The sequence below is a fragment of the Corythoichthys intestinalis genome, chromosome 15, assembly GCF_030265065.1.
Source record: "Corythoichthys intestinalis isolate RoL2023-P3 chromosome 15, ASM3026506v1, whole genome shotgun sequence".
Taxonomy (NCBI): domain Eukaryota; kingdom Metazoa; phylum Chordata; class Actinopteri; order Syngnathiformes; family Syngnathidae; genus Corythoichthys; species Corythoichthys intestinalis.
The window spans coordinates 15,784,761-15,807,008 of NC_080409.1; the positions used below are offsets into that span (position 1 = coordinate 15,784,761).

A 22,248-nucleotide genomic window follows, 5' to 3' on the forward strand; every position below is an offset into this window, starting at 1 on the left:
ATTCAATTTTACTCACTAAGATTTCTTGAAATAAGAAAAATAGCTAGCTGAAAATCAAACTTATTTGTAAGCAATAAATTAGTATATGTAATCTTAAAAAAAAGCTTGTTTGTCAGAAATGTTCTTAATTCAAGAATAGATTTTGTTCAAAAATTTATTTGAGAGCTAATTATTCTTGATTTAGGTAAAAAAAAAATTACCAACTTTTAGATGTATGGCTAGCTAGGTTCATACTCCAGGTCTTAATGCACAATTCCGATTATTTGTCATATCTGTTTTTTTTGCGGTCCCTGTTCAGACCGCTTTTGTCCATTGAGCCCGTTCAAGTATTACCCATGCGCAGAAGCATCAAAACAAATGGATGTCATTCCAGGGTGATCATATTAATTAATTATAAAAATAAATCAATTTCCCATATGAGGACACAAATAACAGACATTAATAATCCTCGTGTAGTCTTATATTCAAGTTTATATGGACTGATTGAACGCATACACTCAGTGTGCGTGCACAACACACGTACATGACCCTTACGTGTGTGTGTCAGTTTGCCCCGACTTGGCCATGTAAGCAATACTAAAATATTGTTCTTTTGGCGCACATAAAGAAAAACGAGCATTATCAGGCTTATTCTTTTCTTCATTCATTTTTTTTTTTTTTTTTAAATGACTGGTCAAGCCCGCCTTTTGCGTAAAAGCTGAATTCAAGCTAGGCGCTAATGCTAAGGCACAGCTACATCTCTGCTGTCCTGCCTGCAGCTCTCGCTCTTTGCTGATGTAATTGCTGCATGAATTCCGAGTCAGGAGACTTGACAGTTCAGACCACTACCACATTCTGGAAAAATGTGGCCCAGATCAGATTTAAACCACATACGAAAGTTAACGAGATCGGATTTGAAATGGTCTACTTCTATGAGACTTGTCATGTTCAAACCGTCAAATTAATGCCTCACTCAAGACGGAAAAACACAAAAAAATCAGATTTGTGCATTAAAACCTGCGGTATGAACTTTGCCATAGTAATATTTACTTAAAATAAGTGAAATAATCTGACACATTCATCTGTAAACTAGTCTTTAACACTCAAAAGAAAGAGAAAATTATTTGACTAGATTTAAGAAAAATAATCTATCAAGACGTTACAAATTTGCAGTGCATATTTTATAGGTTGTTACGTTGTAAATTGTACAATGAATGACACTGCAAACATTTGGTGACGTAAAGTGAATTTCCTCCAGACATCAGGGGCTAATTTGGGGGAAAATGACGTTTTTTAGCACAGGAAAACTGACGAGCTGGAAAAAACAATCCCAGAGGGGATGATTGCCGCATCTGGTTTGTGTCATAACAAATTGGCAAGGGCTTTCTAGTTCTAGGAGGACAAATCAAGCATGTGCATGCATAAACATTAATCCTACATGATGGATAAACGACAAAAATGGGATACTATTGTAGAGTACACAATAAATACCTAATCAATGTACACTGTAGAGCAATGGTATTTAGTCAGGGTATTGGAAGTTAAGAGGCAAAAAGTTTAAGGCAATGTGGCATTTATAATTGCAACGCTGTTTTTTAACCAATCAGATTTCAGATTCACATGGCTTTGACAAGGAACATCAAAATGTTACCTTCTGATTGGTGGACATAGCCTAATAGCTCAACCAAAGTTTGAAGCAAAAGTTCACTAATGTTCACAACTTTATGAAGTTTTAGTTTTAAACAGCGAAATTTATTTCTGTTTGGAGGATTTATTCAGAGTAGCATGTGAGAGGGTTCCAGTTAGGTTACAGCTGGCTCAATGAATAAATGAGAAAAAAACTGCTGGTGAGAACAATTTATTTCTGTGAAAGATTTAGGGTATTTTTTGTCATGTTGTTAGATAAAAATTGATTCTGAACTGCTCCAAACAATGTCGTTATTTAGGAAGTAGGATAAAGGGTGACCTAAAAAAGGTAATCATTTATTAGTATTCATCCCAAATAGTGGAATGGCTCTTTTTCTCTGAAATGCCACACATTGTTATTAATTTGTTTTTGTACATCACTAGTTTCACGTCTGTAATAACCATAATAACAAAGACTAGGTCCAACAACTTGCATAGATCTGTTTAATCAATTCTTATCTGATTTCTGGATAAATACAGCAGTGACAGAGGTACCAGGTGTGAATAGGCCTGTTGCGATAACAAATTTTAGTAGGCGATATACTGTCTCATAAATTATTGCCGATATGCAATATTAGTATCAATTTTTTTTAACCCATTCAACCACTAATGTAATGACAATATATCCTGATAAATCACTCATTCAAATGCAACAAATTGTTCTTCTTAAATAAAATAAATTATACTAAACATAATAAAAAAACAACAACTGCATAACAAGTGCAATAACTAAGTGCAGAATATGAAATAGGTGAGAAACCCAAACCCATTTTGTTCTCTGCCAATTGGATTTTTCAAAATGGTTGTCAAGTCATTCTTAGTGTAGAAGGTGCAGTACAGTGATCCCTCGTTTTTCGTGGTTATATGAAAATTCGCAAAGTGCAGACTGAGCTTATTTACATTAATTATCTATTTTTTCATGGTGTGTTCAATGTAGGGCTGCAGCTATCGAATATTTTAGTAATGGAATAATCGACTTAAAATTCTATCGATTAATCGAGGGATACAACATTTTTTCTTAGGAAAAGAGCAATTATCAATATACATGAGAAAACAAGACATTTCATCTAATATTGAACCATTTTCAGTCAATCAATGTCTTTATTTTCGATGTACATTGTTGAAAACAGCCAACAATTGCATCTCAGATGTGACTAGAAAAAAAAAAAGACTAGAAAAAAAAAAAGACTAATTCATTGCTTTCACTCAAAAAACTTCTAGTTCTTATAAAAATATATGTATATTTCTTACCTAAAAATGTCATGACGCTTGATAACACACATCACTTAAAAGTTAGGTGTTTTTCCCACTTGGTTCAATTGAATTTCCATTTGTGTCAACCTATTTTTAGGTTCTAGTTAAGTTTTAAGTTAGTCTAAACCAGTGCTTCTCAATTATTTTCTGTTACGCCCCCCCAAGGAAGACGTAAATGTTTCGCGCCCCCCCCCAACTCTCTGCCGCCACTGTAAATAGTATTATTCGTCTATATTACTATTATAAGTACGCCTCAGCCTAACATTGTGTCCTTTTTTTTTCTATTAAAGAAAAAAAGTAACATAGATGAACTTATAATAAAGTATAACTTTTTTAACATTGTGTTGCTTGTAACAGAAAAGACTTAACGCGCATCAATTTGCCTGAAGTTAAAAAAAAAAAAAAGTCACATCCAAACTGTAAAAATACACTCAAGGTACATTTTTGACCATTTGATACTGAAAAATAAAATGTAATAAAATCAGTAAATAATAACAAATTCAAATTGATTAGAAACATTTACTCTTCAGGACAACATGCCAAAAAATTTGACCGAAAAAAAACTAAACTGAATAGAAGGGGGGGGAAAAGGTCTTTGGACAGAAGGAAAGTTTTTATTTTCGCTGATTCACCACAGTGCTCACTGGTTTACTGATATAACACTGACAAAGCGGGACGATTGTGACAATTGGCAATATTCGGCACATTTTCGCTGAAAAACAATCAAGCGGCTTATCAATGAGATTGAGGTCTAATGTCTTTAAGTGGCGTCTTAACTGATTTGGCTTCTCCGCTATAATCATTTTTAGACTCAGTAAACAGTGGTCTTTCCTCATTTCCCACTATATTAAAAGTCAAAGGCAAACGGCCCGAAAAAAGCGCATTCTCGGCGGCCGAGGGAGAACCGTAGGTGAGGGCGGTGGTCGTGACGATCCCAAGCCGAAAACGGCACTTCTCGGCCGGACACGTGAGAACCGAAGAAGACAGTGGGTCGCTGCGTGAGTCCAGCTCTGCATGAGTCTCTTCCGTGTGCTCTTGCTTACTTCAAAAATACTGCACGCACTTTGAAAATGAGAGCGCCACTGCCACCCACGGAGTGGATGTGCAAGTACACTTTATTCTAGTACGGCAAAAAAAAAAAAAAAGCATGTTCCCCGAGGTCACTCGCGCCCCCCCTGGCATCGCTCTGCGCCCCCCTGGGGGGGCGCGCCCCACCATTTGAGAAGTACTGGTCTAAACTGTAAGTCCTGATAGGATTTTTAGTTTTTTTCTGTTTTCAATATAAATATATGATACCTGCTGTATTGGATCACATTAGGGACCAGTGCTACTTGGGGTTTTATCCAGCAATGACTACTAAGCTAAAATTGACAGTTAGCATTATTAAGTTTTTATTCTACACCCTCATCACTCTACAGCACTGTTTTCACAGATTAAATACTGCTTTAAGATGGCAGCTGTTTACTAACGACGCCGACTCTGTCATTTCGCATTTTGTTATATATAAATGATATTTTGTTATATATAAATGATATCTATGAGACGCATCAGCCACTATCTGCTACCACCGTGGCATCAGATGCTACCTGCTACCACCGTCATACGGGCGTAGTTTTTAGCAGCTGTCGGCTGCAGTCAGGTATTTATTGCTTTGTCCTCTACGCACATGATGTCAGCGCGTTGTCTCGCATTAAAAGTAGTCGGGCAAAACGTGATGCTTAGAGCTGGAAAAATTAAACAATTCCTCGAGGTGAATAAAATTACTCGGGTCAGTTTTTAAACTCGAGTTACTCCAGTATTCCTTTCAGCTCTAGTTCAATGTATTTATTTAGATTTAGCATTGGAAAAAGATACATATGAAACATGCACCCCCCCAAGTATAAAAAAAAAAAAAAAAAAAAAAAAAAACAACAACAAAAAAACTTTAATGTATATTCTAATGCAGGGGTCCCCAAACTTTTTCCTGTGAGGGCCACATAACTTTTCCCTTATCTGATGAGGAGCCACGTCAGTTTGTAACAGAAAAAGTGTGACAATTGCAGGAGTGCCTAAATGTAAAAATTTATTGTTTTTCAGAAAGCCACAGTCAAATAACCCTTTCTGGATTCTTTACGGAACAAAAAGTACATAAAATAAACATAATAATAATAACTATAATAATAATAATAACAATAATAATAACAATATAACAATAAATAATAATAACACTATTAATTAAATAGATAATAACCAAATAACCCTCTCTGGGTTCTTCACAGAAAAAAGCCAGGAAATAAATAACACTATTGGGGGGGAATGTTCAGGGGGCCGGACCAAATGTGGAGGAGGGCCGTATTCGGCCCCCGGGCCGTAGTTTGGGGACCCGTTCTTATGGTTTTTGAGCACTTCAAATGTGATAAGTTTTAAACATGTTACTGTCCCTCTGAATTAGTTTTAAACAATAATAAAGTAGCAAAATCCCTGTCTTTATTTAATGCTTGAGTAAATCCACTCAAATCAGCTCACGCTGCTGAGAGCACTTGCACACACACAATGAGTTGCCACAGCACACTACCGCTAGTGTTGAACAAGCTAAATGACTCGTCTCCTTTGAACGCAGTACTCCCAAGCTTCTCTGACAAGATCAAAACTTCAACGCCTGTAACTCATTGTTAACTGTAATAAGCGAACAGCAGCTGCCCTGGTGAGTAAGAAAAGCAGCAGGAGGGAAGGTGAGAGACTGTACATAATCGGATCGGGACATCTCTATAAACTACTGTATTTATTTATTTTTTAATTGGAAAAAAACATCCGCAATGGACTGAGGGCACAAAGTTTGAAGCAAGAGATCACTGTATATGAGATTAACTCCACAAATTTTTATTTACTTGTTGATCATGATGTGCTTTTATTTTGAAATGTTCACCGAAAGTACGTTCACTAAGCCGCTAACTGTACGCTTTACACTCAATAAAAAAAGTTCACTTGTCTTCATTTTTCGTTATGCATATGGTGTCAGTAAGATTTTTCCTTTTTTTTCGCATCGTTTGCAAATGCTGTAAACCAGCGAATGTTCATGTTTTCAGTGTCAGCTTTTAACCGTAAATGTTCGTTTTGTTGTTTAATATGTTGTTGTAAAGGTTTAAAACTTTAATTCAACGGTGTGTCGATGACCAATAAACATCTGTGAAAGGAACTTGTGCCGGGTGCATGCAGCACACGCAAACACAAGCACGCTCAAATGTATACTCGCACGCACGCATCGATAAATCACAGCCGGGAAAATTACAGAGGTCATTTTTATTTACCGTGCGATAAATTGACTTATTGCATATCACGACAGGCTTAGGTGTGAACTGCATATAATCCGTGGGACACTACAGTACAGCGTAACCTCAAACCACTAAATTGCATAAAAAACTTCAGAAGGCCCTTGACACTATAGGTACGGTTGTCAAAAAATGCACGTCTCTCACTCTTTCGGCCACATGTTTTTGGCAGTGAGTCTTGCGCTGATCATGTGTGTATGCGTGTGTGTGTCTGCTCCCTGTAGAAAGTATTAAATTTGGAATAGAAGCAAGTCCTTACAAGAGCTGCTCCTTGTGTGTTTGCAGCTGGCTGATGTGAAGAGGTGATAGCAGGATAAATAAGAGGAGAGGGATCTGATTGTTTGATTTTAGATAATATCCAATGAAGTGGGTCCTCTAAGGCTTTGGCCAATGACCTTAAACCAGATGTGGATCAACATTATGTCATGTGGGGCCTCCTTGTTGAGAACACTTTCCAGAGAAGACTAATTTGAAAATCCCCCTACAACTGCATTGTTTTGAGTATCGAGTCCAGAGTTAAATCTATGAAGTAATCAGCTTTGGGTATCAGTAAGGCTAACTAGGTTACAGTAATAACATTTTCAAAGATTAGTGTGACAATTCCCAGTGCACAGCCAAATTCTCCCTTTGCGAGGAGGCTTGAGTGGGTGAAACTGAGTTTATTCATTCTGGTGATTCAGAGAGGTAGTTGGTGGGGTAATTTAAGTCATTGATTATTTTGCTGTATTTAAGTCCCTGAAAAAAAAAAAAACATGACCAAAAAGGTTAGCTACTGTGATTATTAAAACTTGATTGGCAATACATTTTAAAATGGCAATGAAAACATTAGGGAGGTCGTTATATTATGATATAAAACATTCCCACGATATCATAATAAATGTTATGCCACGATATCAAACCGTGAGATTGAGATAATACATCAAATTTGCATAGTGAAGCAAAGCAATGCTCTCTTTCTCTTCCTTCTTTAATCCACTGATTTAGATTGAAATGATCAGGACGGATTTTAATTTCAGCACTCCAGTGCTACCGTTTTGTGGCATGTGTGTGTAGCATGTGTCTTAACGTTATGGCACAGTGCACGCTTGGGGATACTATCTTAAGGACAAAATTTGTGGGGTCCTCCAGGTCAGGATCAGTAGATCAGTGAGCAACGGACCAAGAGGTTTCAAGCCAGCACGAACTCTGTCTCGATTTTAAAGCAAATAAACTGAAGATTCATTTAACCAAATAAATTCTTCGAAGCCAAGCACAGTGATACTAATACAAAACCACAAGGGTTTATGTGCTTCCCTTTTGTGAGTCAGTGTTTAGGAAATTGTATTTTAATAAGACACGGCATCATGAGAAGATCATTTCTAATGGGAAGCTGATGTACACCACAAAAAGTCCATAGAGTTCCAAAGTGTTCAGGTTAGTGTACTTTGGTACCTGTGTCAACGGGAATTGAGATGCAGGATCAACTTCAGGCTGGCCTTCTAACCAAGAAATCTTCAATGGATTTTCACTCAGGCCACTTTCATTCTTTACTGCCAGCTCCTAGAGATATACAAATTTCTTAGCGGTTAATGTGATGATCAAGTGTTGCATCCTTATTGTGCCCACCAAATACAAGATAAAATACATTTACCTAGGTAAAATACATGTCAACTTCATACATTATTAAGTAACACTTTACAATAAGGGTCCTTAATTAACCTTAGTTAATGCATTTTTAGACAATAACTAATGATTAAGTAACATTATATTCATATAATGCCTTATCTAACATTAAATATTATTAGGGCTGTTAAACGATTAAAATTTTTAATCAAGTTAATCACAGCTTAAAGATTAATTAATCGTAATTAATCGCAATTCAAACCATCTCTAAAATATGCCATATTTTTCCGTAAATTATTGTTGGAATGGAAAGATAAGACATAAGACAGATATATACATTCAACATACTGTACATAAGTACTGTATTTGTTTATTATAACAATACATCCACAAGATGGCATTAACATTAACATTCTTTCTTCAAATTCACGTGCGGAGTCCCTCAAGGGTCAATTCTTGGACCACTCTTATTTAACATCTATATGCTTCCCTTAGCTCAGATAATGGAACAGTATGACATCTCCTATCACGCCTATGCAGATGACACACAACTGAACATTTCTGTGTCCTCACATGATTATAGTCCCTTAGTCTCCCTGAGTAAATGCATTCATCAAATCAATGAATGGATGTGCCACAATTTTCTCCAGTTAAATGTGGAGAAGACAGAGACGATCATTTTTGGGCCAAAAAAGGAAAGGTCAAAGATAAGCAGGTAACTTAGCTCAATGTCACTTACAGCTACAAATCAAGTCAGAAACCTTGGCGTAATTATTGACTCAGACCTAAAATTTGATAGCCATCTAAAGTCCGTCACTAAATCCGCTTATTACCACCTAAAAAATATAACCAGAATTAAGGGGCTTCTGACTCAACAAGACACGGAAAAACTTATGCATGCATTCATTTTCAGCAGATTGGACTATTGCAACGGTATATTTACGGGTCTTGATAAAAAAATCAGTCAGGAGGCTGCAGCTAGTACAGAATGCTGCAGCCAGAGTCCTCACAAATACAAGGAAGCTGGACCACATTACACCGGTTTTGAAATCGCTACACTGGCTTCCGGTGAGTCAAAGGATAGACTATAAAATACTACTGCTCGTCTACAAAACACTTAATGGCCTTGGACCAAAATACATGCTTGATTTGTTAGATTCCTATGAGACATCTAGACCCCTAAGGTCGTCTGGAACCGGTCTTCTGCATGTTCCAAGAACAAGAACCAAGCAGGGTGAGGCAGCATTTAGTTATTATGCTCCTCACCTCTGGAACAAGTTACCTGAACGTCTGAAGTATGCTCAAACTGTTAGCTCTTTTAAATCAGGGCTAAAAACGCTTTTGTTTAGCACTGCATATCCATAACTGTCTATATATTTCAATCTACTTGCTTTCTATTCCTCCTGTGCTTATCTCCATTGCTGATTTCAATTATTATTAGTAGTAGTAGTTTTTGTTTTATTTTTATTTATTTATCTTTATTCTATTTGTTATTAAATGCGATTTTTATGCATAATTTTATTTCCGATTTTGATCGTCTTGGTTTTTACGTTGTATGGATTTAAATGTGATTTTTATGATCTTCATGTGATGTAAAGCACTTTGAATTGCCTTGTGTTGAATTGTGCTATATAAATAAATTTGCCTTGCCTTGCCTTTCTGTTAAAGGGATCCTCAAGAAGGATTTGTAGTTCTTAAAAGATAAATGTTGGTACAAGTTATACTAATTTTATACTAACACTCCTCTTAATGTTTTTGTTTTGATAAAAAAAAAAATATCCAAAAATAAACTAGATACATTAAATACACCACAAGGTGTCAATGGCGAGTTTCAAATTAAATGAGAAATCAAGCCAAATAGTGTGTTTTGACCCTCGACTGACGCCGTAGTTTCCTGTTTAATGGTCCATCCATTGTAATTCATGTCATTTGAGTGCTGGCTTCACAACGTACTTGACCTCTGATAGGTTTGTATATTGTGAATAAATATTGCCATCCAATTTATTTGTTGAACCAAACGAAATGTTTGAATAGAGTTTGACTAAAGTCTTGAGTAAGTTTTATGTATATGTTGCATAGTTATTTTGATTGGGAATGCCAGTTCTCTTTGCACTGTTGTTTAACTGTGTGAGAATAGGGCCTCATTAATACAGACTGAAGCGCTTTTCTTTTTGTGAACATTATTTTTTTTTGAGAGATATTATTTTTGTTGTGCTTTCAGTAAATGATAGTTATTTTTGTTGTGAAGGAGTTGCCGAAGTTTATGCCAATAAACAGCGCGGTCCAATGAACGCCTGTGTCCACTCACCTTTTGTAATATTCTGATATAGAATTATCCGAGGCACTTTAAAGTGCATGAGGCGCAAACATGTTGTTTACTCACATGATGCAGGAGTGAGTTAGTTACAGCGTGCCGAGAGCCGTAAGCTGTGTTAATGTTGAAGCTGAATGTGCTAAGAAACAAAGTGCCAGCACGTCGCGTGTGGTATACCTTTGTTAAGAAAAAGCACAAAACAAGACACCTTTCTCTGCCTCTTAGCTCTCAAGTGCATCATTGTAATCTGTTTGAGGCAATGCATGAGCGGGTCATTCCGCGAATGCGTTAAATATTTTAACATGATTAATTTAAAAAAATTAATTACTGCCCATTAACACGTTAAATTTGACAGCCCTAATGTTAATGAATAAGATGTCACCTTTAATAATGTTTTATTTCTTTCAATAAAGCATGTACAAGGTTTTGGTTGTGATTGCTTCAACTTCATTCATTTGAACTATTAAGGTTTCCGCATATCTGCAACCAAAGGGTTATGTGTGGTCCACTTTACAGTAAGGGTCCAAAAAGCATTCAGTAATGGTTAATTATGGTTAAGGGGAGGCACTTAAGCATTTATAATTTCTTAGTTAAGGGAAACATGTGCTAAACTTTACAATAAGGGTCCAAACAATATTCAGTAGTAGTTAACTAAGGTTAAGTACGTAATGCCTAAGAAGCACCTGTACGCATATTTTAAGATTACTATTAAGTAAGTGACGTTAAATAATACTGTACTTAAAGTTAAGTTTGCAGAACCTAATGACTCACAGACCAATATTTCCCAATTTGGAAGGATATATTCACTTACCCAGACGAGTATACATTAATAACTGTGTATTCATGCACTAATGTATATGTGAATTAATGTTAAGTATTGCATTACATTATTTTTTTTAATGGTACTTAACCACTAGTTTAATTACTGTCTGGTTATGCATTAGCTAATGTTGATTAATATTAGGGCTGTCAAAATTATCGCGTTAACGGACGGTAATTAATTTTTTAAAAATTAATCACGTTAAAATATTTCACGCAATTAACGCACAAATGCCCTGCTCAAACAGATTAAAATGACAGCACGGTGAAATGTGTACTTGTTGTGTTTTTCGGAGTTTTGTCGCCCTCTGCTGGCGCTTGGGTGCGACTGATTTTATAGGCTTCAGCACCCATGAGCATTGTGTAAGTAATTATTGACATCAACAATGGCGGGCTACTAGTTTATTTTTTGATTTAAAATTTTACAAATTTTATTAAAACGAAAACATGAAGAGGGGTTTTAATATAAAATTTCTTTAACTTGTACTAAAATTTATCTTTTAAGAACTACAAGTCTTTCTATCCATGGATCGCTTTAACAGAATGTTAATAATGGTAATGCCATCTTGTTGATTTATTGTTATAATAAAGAAATACAGTACTTATGTACCGTATGTTGAATGTATATATCCATCTTGTGTCTTATCGTTCCATTCCAACAATAATTTACAGAAAAATATGGCATATTTTATAGATGGTGTGAATTGCGATTAATTATGATTAATTAATTTTTAAGCTGTAATTAACTCGATTAAAAATTGTAATCGTTTGAGACCCCTAATTAATATATTAATTCATGCTACATAACGGATTATATGAACTATTATAATGTTACTCAAACATTAGTTATTGTCTAAAATGCACTAACTAATGTTAATTAAGGGACCCTTTTTGAAAAGTGTTACCCATTGTTATTAAAAAAAAAAACAATGAAAGAGCTTTTAAAGATATTGCTACTAGAGCTGGGAATCTTTGGGCACCTAACGATTCGATTATGATTACGATTCAGAGGCTTCGATTCGATTATAAAACGATTATTGATGCACCCCCCTCCTTTTTTTTTTTTTTTTTTTTTTTTTTTTAAATAAAGTTTTATACATTAGTTCCAAAATTGTTCAAAAATACTCTCAAAACTAAAACCAAAACCAACTACTATTTCAGTATCAAGTTAACATATAGCAGTAAGTATACAAAAATAACATTAAATAAAAAAAACTCCAGTCCCCATTCTGTATCAGCAGCTTTAAACTACATTCAATTAATTTAATGTTGTGAATCAACCGTTAAAGTTGTTAAAATTGCTCCCGTTATTCCATAATTTCCCTTTTGTCTACTTTTGATATGTGAAAGATTTAAAACTATTTTAAAGATAGATTCAAGTCAATATTTTACCGATTTAGGAGTATTTTAGATAAAAAGTTAATTAGGTTTGCTTGGAAGGTTCGCTACAACAGCATTGCAGGGAAGTTTACTGCTTTAAGATGGCGGCCGTTTACTACCGCCCGCATCTAGCTTTTTGCAATGTGCTGCTACCGCTACCGAGTCTATAATCCATCTAGTCCTATATAAATGATATCTACCTTAACATTATGTAGCTTAGCTGTACTTGTAGCAGCTTTTCGGCAGCAGTCAGGTATGTTGTTGTGTTTTTTAATCTCGTGGCATGAGTTCAGCTAGAGCCGTGAGTTGAGCGTTGGCATTACCCGAGGGGCCGGTTAATGAGAAGCATAATGTTTATTAGCTACTCCCGCTCCGTTCTGTCCCGAAGACCGCGCGGCGCGCTGAGTGTGTTGTACTTCCGCTTTACTTGGCATATTTCAATAATCGGAATTTGGATGTTTGTGAATCGTTCTCGAATCTTCCACGGCCGAATCGCGAATAATCTAAGAATCGGAAATTTTGCACACCTCTATTGCTACATCATTAGCGAAACTCAAGGCTGCGACCTAAAGACAGGTGAGCAAAGGTTGTATTAGGCAAGTAGCAAAAATGGTATGGTAAGGGACAAAAAAAAGTATGTCACATTAAAAAAATTTTTCAAAAAGACGTGGAATTTTATACAGTGTGGAACAGCAGGTCTATCCCAGCATCCACATGCTTATATTAGCATCAAGATCAGAGCTTCATAAAAATACTAACCAAACATTTTAGAATTTTACTTTCCTGTGGGCAAAGCATCTGAGTGTTTTGGTTTGGGAAAAAAAATCTGACTACATTCATTTCAATGAACTTGGACTTTGTAGAATCAAAAGGTGAAGAAATGTGATATATTGAACATGCAAAGTCTGTGGGATGAAACTTACAGCTGCCCTTACGGTTGCAAATTCAACAACTGCACTTCCTTGCTTCTTTGTTGATACGATCACATTCAAAACATCTCCGTACTAGAGGTGAAAAATGAAAGGAAAATGTGAGCGATTGGGGAAGACAAAAAAATCTGTAGTTTTAAAACCCTGAACAAGGCATGTTAGCAAATAAATAATCATAGATTCATCTTGTGTTGTTTTAATTTGTCATATGTTTTGTAAAGTACTTTGCTATAGTTGTGCCTTTTGTAAACCACTATCTGAATTGAACTTCAAGGGTCAAATGGAAATAATATCCTGCTTTTGAATAAATGAATGAATAAAAAGTTTTATCCATTTCATCGAAAAATATAATCAGCCGATTAATAAATAACTCATTTTATTATTAAGTTCAATTCTTAAATCCTATCAGGGTGAAACTTTGTGATCATGTGTTAATCCTTATTCAAGACAATTCAGCCTATATGCGATAAAAATGAAAAAAAAAAAAAAAAAAAAAAGCTCACAAAGGGGCCCATTACATAAAATAAAAATATCTCAACATCAGACCCCCACCGCAACTGAAAGAAACAATAAAGATCTATTATTCTTAACGCCAGATAAACATTCCACACTTGTTTTCCCACACAGCGGTGGCTATTTCTTTCACTCAAAACATTAACTGTCACTCATTACAGCTTGCCATTTCAAACAAAAGTTGTTTTTTTTCTCTAACATTTTCTTCCACAAAAGGCAACAGCCTCATTTTCCACAGTCTTGACCTTGACAGAGCCATCCCACCTAGGTTCCTCTTCATAGAATGCGTGCTGGGGAGAAATTCAAACGTCTTTTTCCACGCAGCTTGACGTCAGTGACACTTGCCCTATCTTCATTTCAGGCCGGTCTATACCCAGCAATAACTCACGTAAGGGATGCAAGCATAAATTGGTGCATTAGTTGCATGAGAAGAGCACATTTCCTCATGCCTCCCTTGGCACTAGTTAATCACCTGGTAAGAGGGGCACTAACAATGGCGTGCAAGCTTTTAAAGGGGCACTGCAACAAAACTTAATGGGCCTTGTTTAAAAGGAAGGGGGGTTAAAACTATCTACAATTCTGAAGTCACGAAGCTTTCAAATATGTGCATATTTGTAATCAGGTTTATCACCTAGGACCATTGCTGTGGAACATGTTAAAATGAGTGGTGTTAAACATGTCGCATTTAAAAAGTTTTTAATCTATAGTTAATATTGTGTAAATAAATATTTTTATTTAGGCAAGAAACACTCAGATTCTAAAGCATTATTTAAAATATGTCACGCAAAGAGTCTCCAAACATAAACTTGTGCCAATGTATGAGGGGCCGTACAAGACATTTTTCATTCTGGCCCTCTCACACACATACATTCTCCTTTCACATACATATATATTCACTCTCACACACATACATTCTCCTCTCACATGCACACATTCTCCTTTCACATCCATACATTTTTACTTTCACATTCATACATTTTCACTCTCACATTCATACATTTTCACTCTCACATTCATACATTTTTACTTTCACATTTATACATTTTCACTCTCACATTCATACATTTTCACTCTCACATGCATACATTTTCACTCTCACATTTATACATTTTTACTTTCACATTTATACATTTTCACTCTCACATTCATACATTTTTACTTTTACATTTATACATTTTCACTCTCACATTCACACATTTTTACTTTCACATTTATACATTTTCACTCTCACATTCATACATTTTTACTTTTACATTTATACATTTTCACTCTCACATTCACACATTTTTACTTTCACATTTATACATTTTCACTCTCACATTCATACATTTTTACTTTTACATTTATACATTTTCATTCTTACATTCATACATTTTTACATTCACATTTATACATTTTTACTTTCACGTTTATACATTTTCTCTCTCACGTTTATACATTTTCACTCTTATATTCATACATGTTTACTCTCACATTCACACATTTTTAGTCTGTGAAATGTATGTTTGTATAAATAAAATATATGTGTATAAGAGTGAATATATATGTATGTGAGGAAAGTATGTATGAACGTGAGAGGAGAATGTATGTATGTATGAGTGAAAGTATAGTGAAAACGGAAGGAGTCTAGTTGAAACGGAAGCCAGCTCTGATTGGCTAGCTCTGACTGGTAAGCTCTGATTGGCTGAGAACCTGACGCGGGTTACTGTTCAGAAAATAACAAGGAAGAGGACGCACAATCACTTCGGCAAGCAGTTGGACTTTTGCAAAACATTTTGTCGACCCCAGAAACTAACTTCTTTGGCTTCCCGTCTCGAGCGGCGGCAAAGGACACAATCAACTGCACCCAACAGTGCTAATTATGACGCAGTCGAAAGTGAAATGAGAGACATTTTTAGACCGAGCAACTCTCGAACCTCTTCAACTGTCCAAGCGGGAGCTAATATGACCCGCTCCCAGACTACTGCGGTCAAGCCACCCTCCACTCGTAAAAACGAAGTCAAGCTAGCCGCCCCTCATTTGGATCATTGTTTGCATTGTGTGCATTATGGTACTGCAACGCGCTGGCTTCATAATGGAACGCGGTGGCTTCACAGCGCAAGTCCCCTGGGTTCTTCACAGCGCTAGCCCCTTTATTGAAAAAAAAAAAAATATGAATGAATAAAAACCGGGCAGCCATCCAAGAACGGGTCCACTTGAGAGAGGCACTCGAGCACCCCGAGACCCAAACTAAAGTATTATGATATAAAAAATAATTTAGGAATTCCGAGTAATACTACTTGGAAAATTGCTAGTTATTTCTGTCATTTACCCTTATTTCAAATTCTAATTTAAAAATATCTCGCTGATATCCCGAGACGGGTCCACTTCTGACGTATACTAGACGACCCTAAGACTCGAACTACTCTGATAAAATTCTGATGTATCATTTCAAAATAAAAGTACTTTGAAAATTGCCCATTTTTGCTGTCATTTCGCCCGATTTCAAAAATTGATTAAAAAAAAAATCTGGTTGATATCCTGGGACGGTTCCACTTCTGGGGTATACTAGACTACCCCAAGTATTGAACTAAAGTACTCTGATAAAATTCTGATGTATTATTTCAAAATAAAAGTACTTTGAAAAATAAACGTGAAAGTAAAAATGTATAAATGTGAAAGTAAAAATGTATGAATGTGAGAGTGAAAATGTATAAATGTAAAAGTAAAAATGTATGAATGTGAGAGTGAAAATGTATAAATGTGAAAGTAAAAATGTATAAATGTGAAAGTAAAAATGTATGAATGTGAAAGTAAAAATGTATGAATGTGAGAGTGAAAATGTATAAATGTGAGAGTGAAAATGTATGAATGTGAAAGTAAAAATTTATGAATGTGAGAGTGAAAATGTATGAATGTGAGAGTGAAAATGTATGAATGTGAAAGTAAAAATGTATGGACGTGAAAGGAGAATGTATGCATGTGAGAGGAGAATGCATGTATGTGAGAGTGAATATATATGTATGTGAAAGGAGAATGTATGTGTGTGAGAGGGCCAGAATGAAAAATGTCTTGTACGGCCCCTCATACCAATGAATAGTGGATAGGTGTGTTTTAAAATGTCTTATCGTTCAGTACCTTAAGTTAAACAGTCACTTTCATTTTTCTTGCAAAAATTCACTTTTGATAAGCAACACCTTCCCTGAACCCTGGATATGACCACTTTCCTTTCCTGGAATTTGTTATGTGGTTTTACCTTTTGTAAAAGTTTTAGAAGGAATTCTTGACAGTAGCCACCATTTGTACCATCATCCTTTTTACACTTCCACTTCAACTGAAAAGAGAGAGAAAAAGGAAAAGATGTAAGAATGCCACACAGAAAGATAAAAAAACTGTTATGTCTTATGTGATCACGTGAGCTGCAAGTGGCATGTAGGTCCACGATATTACAACACAGTCTTTAACCCCTTCGGACATGAGCATACTGCTGAAGGGCATGATAAGTTTGCGTCTCTAAAACAATAAATACACTGAATTTAGTTGACATTGCCCCTTCTGTGAGATGATTGGATGAAACATTACCCATCTAAATAAAATCAGAAGGTTTAGCACGTCCTCTTTGCTATTTTTGGCTGTTTGAAAACGGCGGAGACAAAACACAACTTCAAAAAGGCAAACGTAAGTGCTCGTTTCTCTTCAAAATCAATGTAACATTAACAATAAAAATAACCAATAAAAGCATGAAATATCCCTGACCAAAAAAATTGCATTTTGTTCTGGTATTTGAGTAGAGTATAAATCAGCAAAGATTTTTTCTTTCTTTTTTGCCCAGCAGAAAATTTTCAGGTCTGAAGGGGTTAAAGAGGCACTTTACACAGTTTCCAACATTTTGAACTATTTCATGCATAAGGAAGGGCAAAATGGAAGTGTTTTTTATTTGATTGCAATCATGTTTGGAAGGTAAGTCCTGCGTCACACTTCACACATTTATGCGAGTGCCTGCCCTCTTCCTTCATCTTTCACACACAAAAAAAAATAAACCTTTATATCAAGCGAGATGGTCAAGTCATTTTTGGGATAAGACAGGTCCTATATTTTCATATAACAAAGAATCCCACCCTGTCACATGACATTGTTTTAGAGATTTCTGGGTTTGTAAAGGAGTAGCTTCCACAAAAAAATTTGCAACATACACATAATAATCATAAATTCCCGTGCTGCTAAAACTAAATCTTGCACAACCTCTCCAATCAATCACAGCGTTAGCAAATATCACAAAAATAAATCTGTATTATTAATGGCAAGCACAAAGTCTTGATTCAGATCCAGCACTCTGCCTGCTGTCCAAGAAGAAGCTGAATTTCCGGGAACATGAATGTTTATGCAGTCTCTTTTACCCACAATAATGGTGAAAATGATTTGCTAAGTATTTGCTTGATCTGATGTCTAAGGTTTCAGCTCACAATTCTCTCGTTTAAAATGAAATAAAGTATGAAGAAACGACTGAAAAATGTTAACACTGAATTGCAAAACATGATACCAAAAGGGAATAAGAAAAGAAATTATATTTCAAAGTGTTGTCAAGGATGACATGTGGTTAAAGGAATTTTAAGTTTAACCATATATAAAACATTGACTTTCCAACACAAACTCTGTGCGCCTGAAATACAATCTCTAATGCTTCATGTCCATGAACATGGGCCCTGACATTGTCCGCCATGGGGCTGCCGTTTGTTGTTCTAGCTCAGCACAAAAATGTAAGATAATTCCCTCCTGCACTGGACAGCTATTAAATTTGAAAATCAGATTTAATGTTTAAAAACATCAGCTTACATCCCCAGTGTCTATTAATATTCAGGCCATTACTAGGAGGAAATATAACAAGCCCCTTTTGGCAATTTAAAAAGCCTCCTGACATCAACCGGCATCTGAGACTCATCTCCATCTTGCACTTTCAGAAACTCCATATCACCTGTTGCATATTAGACATTGTAAACAGAATTTTACCTCTCATCTTTTCAGCACTGTCTCACAACTAAAGCCACGCAGATCTACCTTCAATTTTGGAGTGACGTTGCTCCTGGAACACCTCCCAATTCCAGAGTCTGGAAAACAAAAACGCGCAGCATTAAGTTGAAGGAGTTTAAAGATGACAAATGTTTCGTTCAGGAAACCATTGGATTTATGGGCAGGGATAGCCATTTAAAATTTGAATGTCACATAGTGAATGCCACAGACCTAAGATCTGCACAAAAATCGCTGCTCCAGACTTTGGGGGGCTTGACTGTGTGCAAGTTGAAGATGTGCTGACTATGCATGAGTAATTGCCCAACCACAAAAAGAGGTCTAATCTCAGGCCAACACTCCAAACTTCTCTTACCTTCCACACATGCAGAGAATTGATTTATTAGACTCTTCTTTTTCCTTCGTGTCTCCAACATGGGAACACAAGGATTTTCATGCAAAAATATGCTCAAGGGGTAAAGTTCGATATTTGAGTGTGTGTAAGTGGGTTTCTGGCATGCCTACATGTGCCACAATATCCAGCTGCCCAGAAATACGAGTTGTCAACTTCAAGCAGTGTTGTTTTTGGCAGCACTTTTAATTTTTGTCTTAGTCTTTTGATGAAAATGCTTATTAGTCTTTGTCATATTTTACTCATTTCAAAATGGTGACGTCTTCGTCTAGTTTTAGTCAACAAAATCTCATACAAATTTCATCTAGTTTTAGTGGACAGTTCGCAAAATGTGTTCGCCTGTAAAATTCTAAAGTTATAGTCCAAAAATAAATTCCAACAATTTCGAATGAACTTAGACAGATGAGCACAAGTTGTAGCATCTACAAGGACAACGCCAACTTTGTGATGATAATACACTCAGCAGGAAAAGCAGTACATCATTTTCAATAAAACCTACCTAGAAGCCACAAACTGTATGTTAATTGTCCGTGCGTTTGACATCCTCCAGATTACTGACAAGAAAAGCCAAGTGGCTCGGCTTTAGACTGGCCAGTGTTTTAAGAGGACGCTCACCATTCTGGAGCTAATGCTAACGCCAGTGTTGGGCACGTTACTTTAATAAAGTAATTAGTTACATTACTCACTACTTCTTCCAAAAAGTAACTGAGTTAGTAACTGAATTACTCTATAGTATAAGTAACTAGTTACCAGGGAAAGTAACTATTTCCGTTACTTTAAAAAGAACTAGTTGTATGTCAAAGAATTTGAAATTTTCTGAGCAGTATTCGAGTCAGTGGAATAGAGAAGAACAGACAGGTAGTTAACTTGTTAGGTGCTTCAGCAGATTTGAATTGCTTACCACAGATGTCGACAAAAGCTTTGCCTCGGGACATAAATTACACATTACATGCAGGTTCTTTCCTTTAATTTCGACAAACTTGAAATAGTGTCCATATCTCCACCTCTTAAAGGACAATTTTTCTTCTGAATGCTCTGCCATCCCAACCCTGTGCATCTGTTTTGCGTATGTGTGTTTGCCGCACGCGCTGTTCCGGGTTGCTTGTGAAATCACCGGCTCTGATTGGCTTACCAAGACACACGACTCTAACCCTCAGCCAATCACAATTACTTCCATCGCATCTCTCGAGGGGCTGCATTCAGGTAGGCCCGTTTCCCGACAATTCACGTCACCTTCAAAGCGCCTGCTGTCCTCAAGATGCAAGCAGAATTATTGCTGGCTGACAGTGGGAGATGGGAACGAGGCTAGCATCAGGTGTAGCAAACACAGAAACGTTACCAAACTTTGGAAAGCATTGTCTAATTGAATGAGCTGGGACAAACAGCTTGGAGTCAGAAGTACGTGTGCTATTCTCGAACCTGAACGCACCCCAAGTCTTGGATGACAAATCAACAGAGCAGAGTCTCGACTCGACACGGCTGGTTGTTTCTTCAATTTATTCAGAGTAAGTAACGCACCGCTTTTGACCGTCAGTAACGGTAATGGCGTTGTAACGGCGGAAAAAGTAATTAGTTAGATTACCCCGTTACTGAAAAAAATAACGCCGTTACGTAACGGCGTTATTTATAACGGCGTACTCCCAACACTGGCTAACGCTAACGCGAATGAATGCTATGCTCACGCTAGGTGTTAAATTTAGCGTCTGATAATCACTCAGCACTAAAGGTGTGTGAAATTTCCCATTCTTAGATTATTCACGATTCGGCCGCTGAAGATTCAAGAACGATTCACAAACATCCATATTCCGATTATTTAAATATGCTAAGTAAAGCGGAACTAAAACACAGCTAGCATGGTTTTCGGGATGCAATGAGAACGGACCGACAACTCATGCTGCTAGATTAAAAAAAAAAACAATAATACCTGACTGTGGCAAACAGCCGCTACAAATTACGCCTAATTGCTACAAACTACGCCCACATAATACGACGGTACATATAACGTATATAGAGCTAGATGCGAAATGACAGGCTCGCCGGGGTTAGTAAAGAGCCGCCATCTTAAAGCAGTATTCTCAAGAAGGCTCTGTTGTGGTGAACCTTCCAGGCGAACCTAATTAACTTTTTTATCTAAAATACCCCTAAATCTGGAAAATCTTGACTTGAATCTATCTTTAATTGATCGAACAGTTTTAGGGGAAGGGAAATTATGAAATAACGAGCAATTTTAACAACTTTAACGGGTGATTCAGAACATTAAATTAATTGAATGTAGTTTAAAGCTGTTGATACAGAATGGGGACTTGAGTATTTTATTTATTGTTTTTGAACTGTTAACTTGATACTGAAAATTTATTTAAGCCTGGGAGGATTTTTGTACTATTTTTAAAACTAATGTATGAAACATTAAAAGCAGCAAATAGCTGGGAGAGGGGTGGGGGTTTGCATCAATAATCGATTTATAATCGAATCGTAACCTCTGAATCGTAATCTAATCGTGCGGTGCCCCAAGATTCCCACCTCTACTCAGCACAGACCTCTAAAGGCTAAAGTAACATGGCATATTCTTTTTGTCAAGATAAGAAAATGAATCTTCCAAACAAGCAAGATGGAGAGCAGCCTACCTTGAGATACATCATAAACTCCGATGAGGAGAGTGAGGCAGAGGCGCTGCACATCTCACATGAGTGACACAACCCAAACACTGCTACGATGCCAGCTGACGTACAGAAATGTTGCATTTTCGTCTCGTTGTCATCTCGTCAGACAAAAACATTTGTCTCGTTATGTTCTAGTCTCCCAAACCATATTTTTAGCTCGTCATCGTTATGTCATCGACTCATCGTCATGAAAAAAATTGTTTGTTGACGAAATATTCCCATTATCGTCATCGTTGAGGAAAAAAAACCCTGACTTCAAGGTGTTATTACACCAAAAAAAACACACACATACAAATGTAGCTATTGTATTTGTGTGACTAATAACTGGTGGATCCTAACAGCTCTGCTGACAGTTTGATTACGGGGGATTCACTCAAATGAGAAGTCAACCGATTTTGTTAGGGCTAAC

The 22,248-nt window shown here is 36.4% G+C and overlaps 1 protein-coding gene across 1 annotated transcript in view; it reads right to left on the reverse strand.

Moving 5' to 3' along the window:
* dnajc17 (DnaJ (Hsp40) homolog, subfamily C, member 17) overlaps nt 1-22,248 on the reverse strand; it is an 88,119-nt gene that overhangs the window by 31,786 nt on the left and 34,085 nt on the right. Inside the window, exons 7-10 of the mRNA XM_057858966.1 lie at nt 18,819-18,868; nt 17,020-17,097; nt 13,266-13,346; nt 7,659-7,766 (exon numbers count right to left, since the gene is read on the reverse strand). Of these exons, the coding sequence (XP_057714949.1) occupies nt 7,659-7,766; nt 13,266-13,346; nt 17,020-17,097; nt 18,819-18,868 (317 nt within the window). The remainder of the gene's footprint in view (nt 1-7,658; nt 7,767-13,265; nt 13,347-17,019; nt 17,098-18,818; nt 18,869-22,248) is intronic.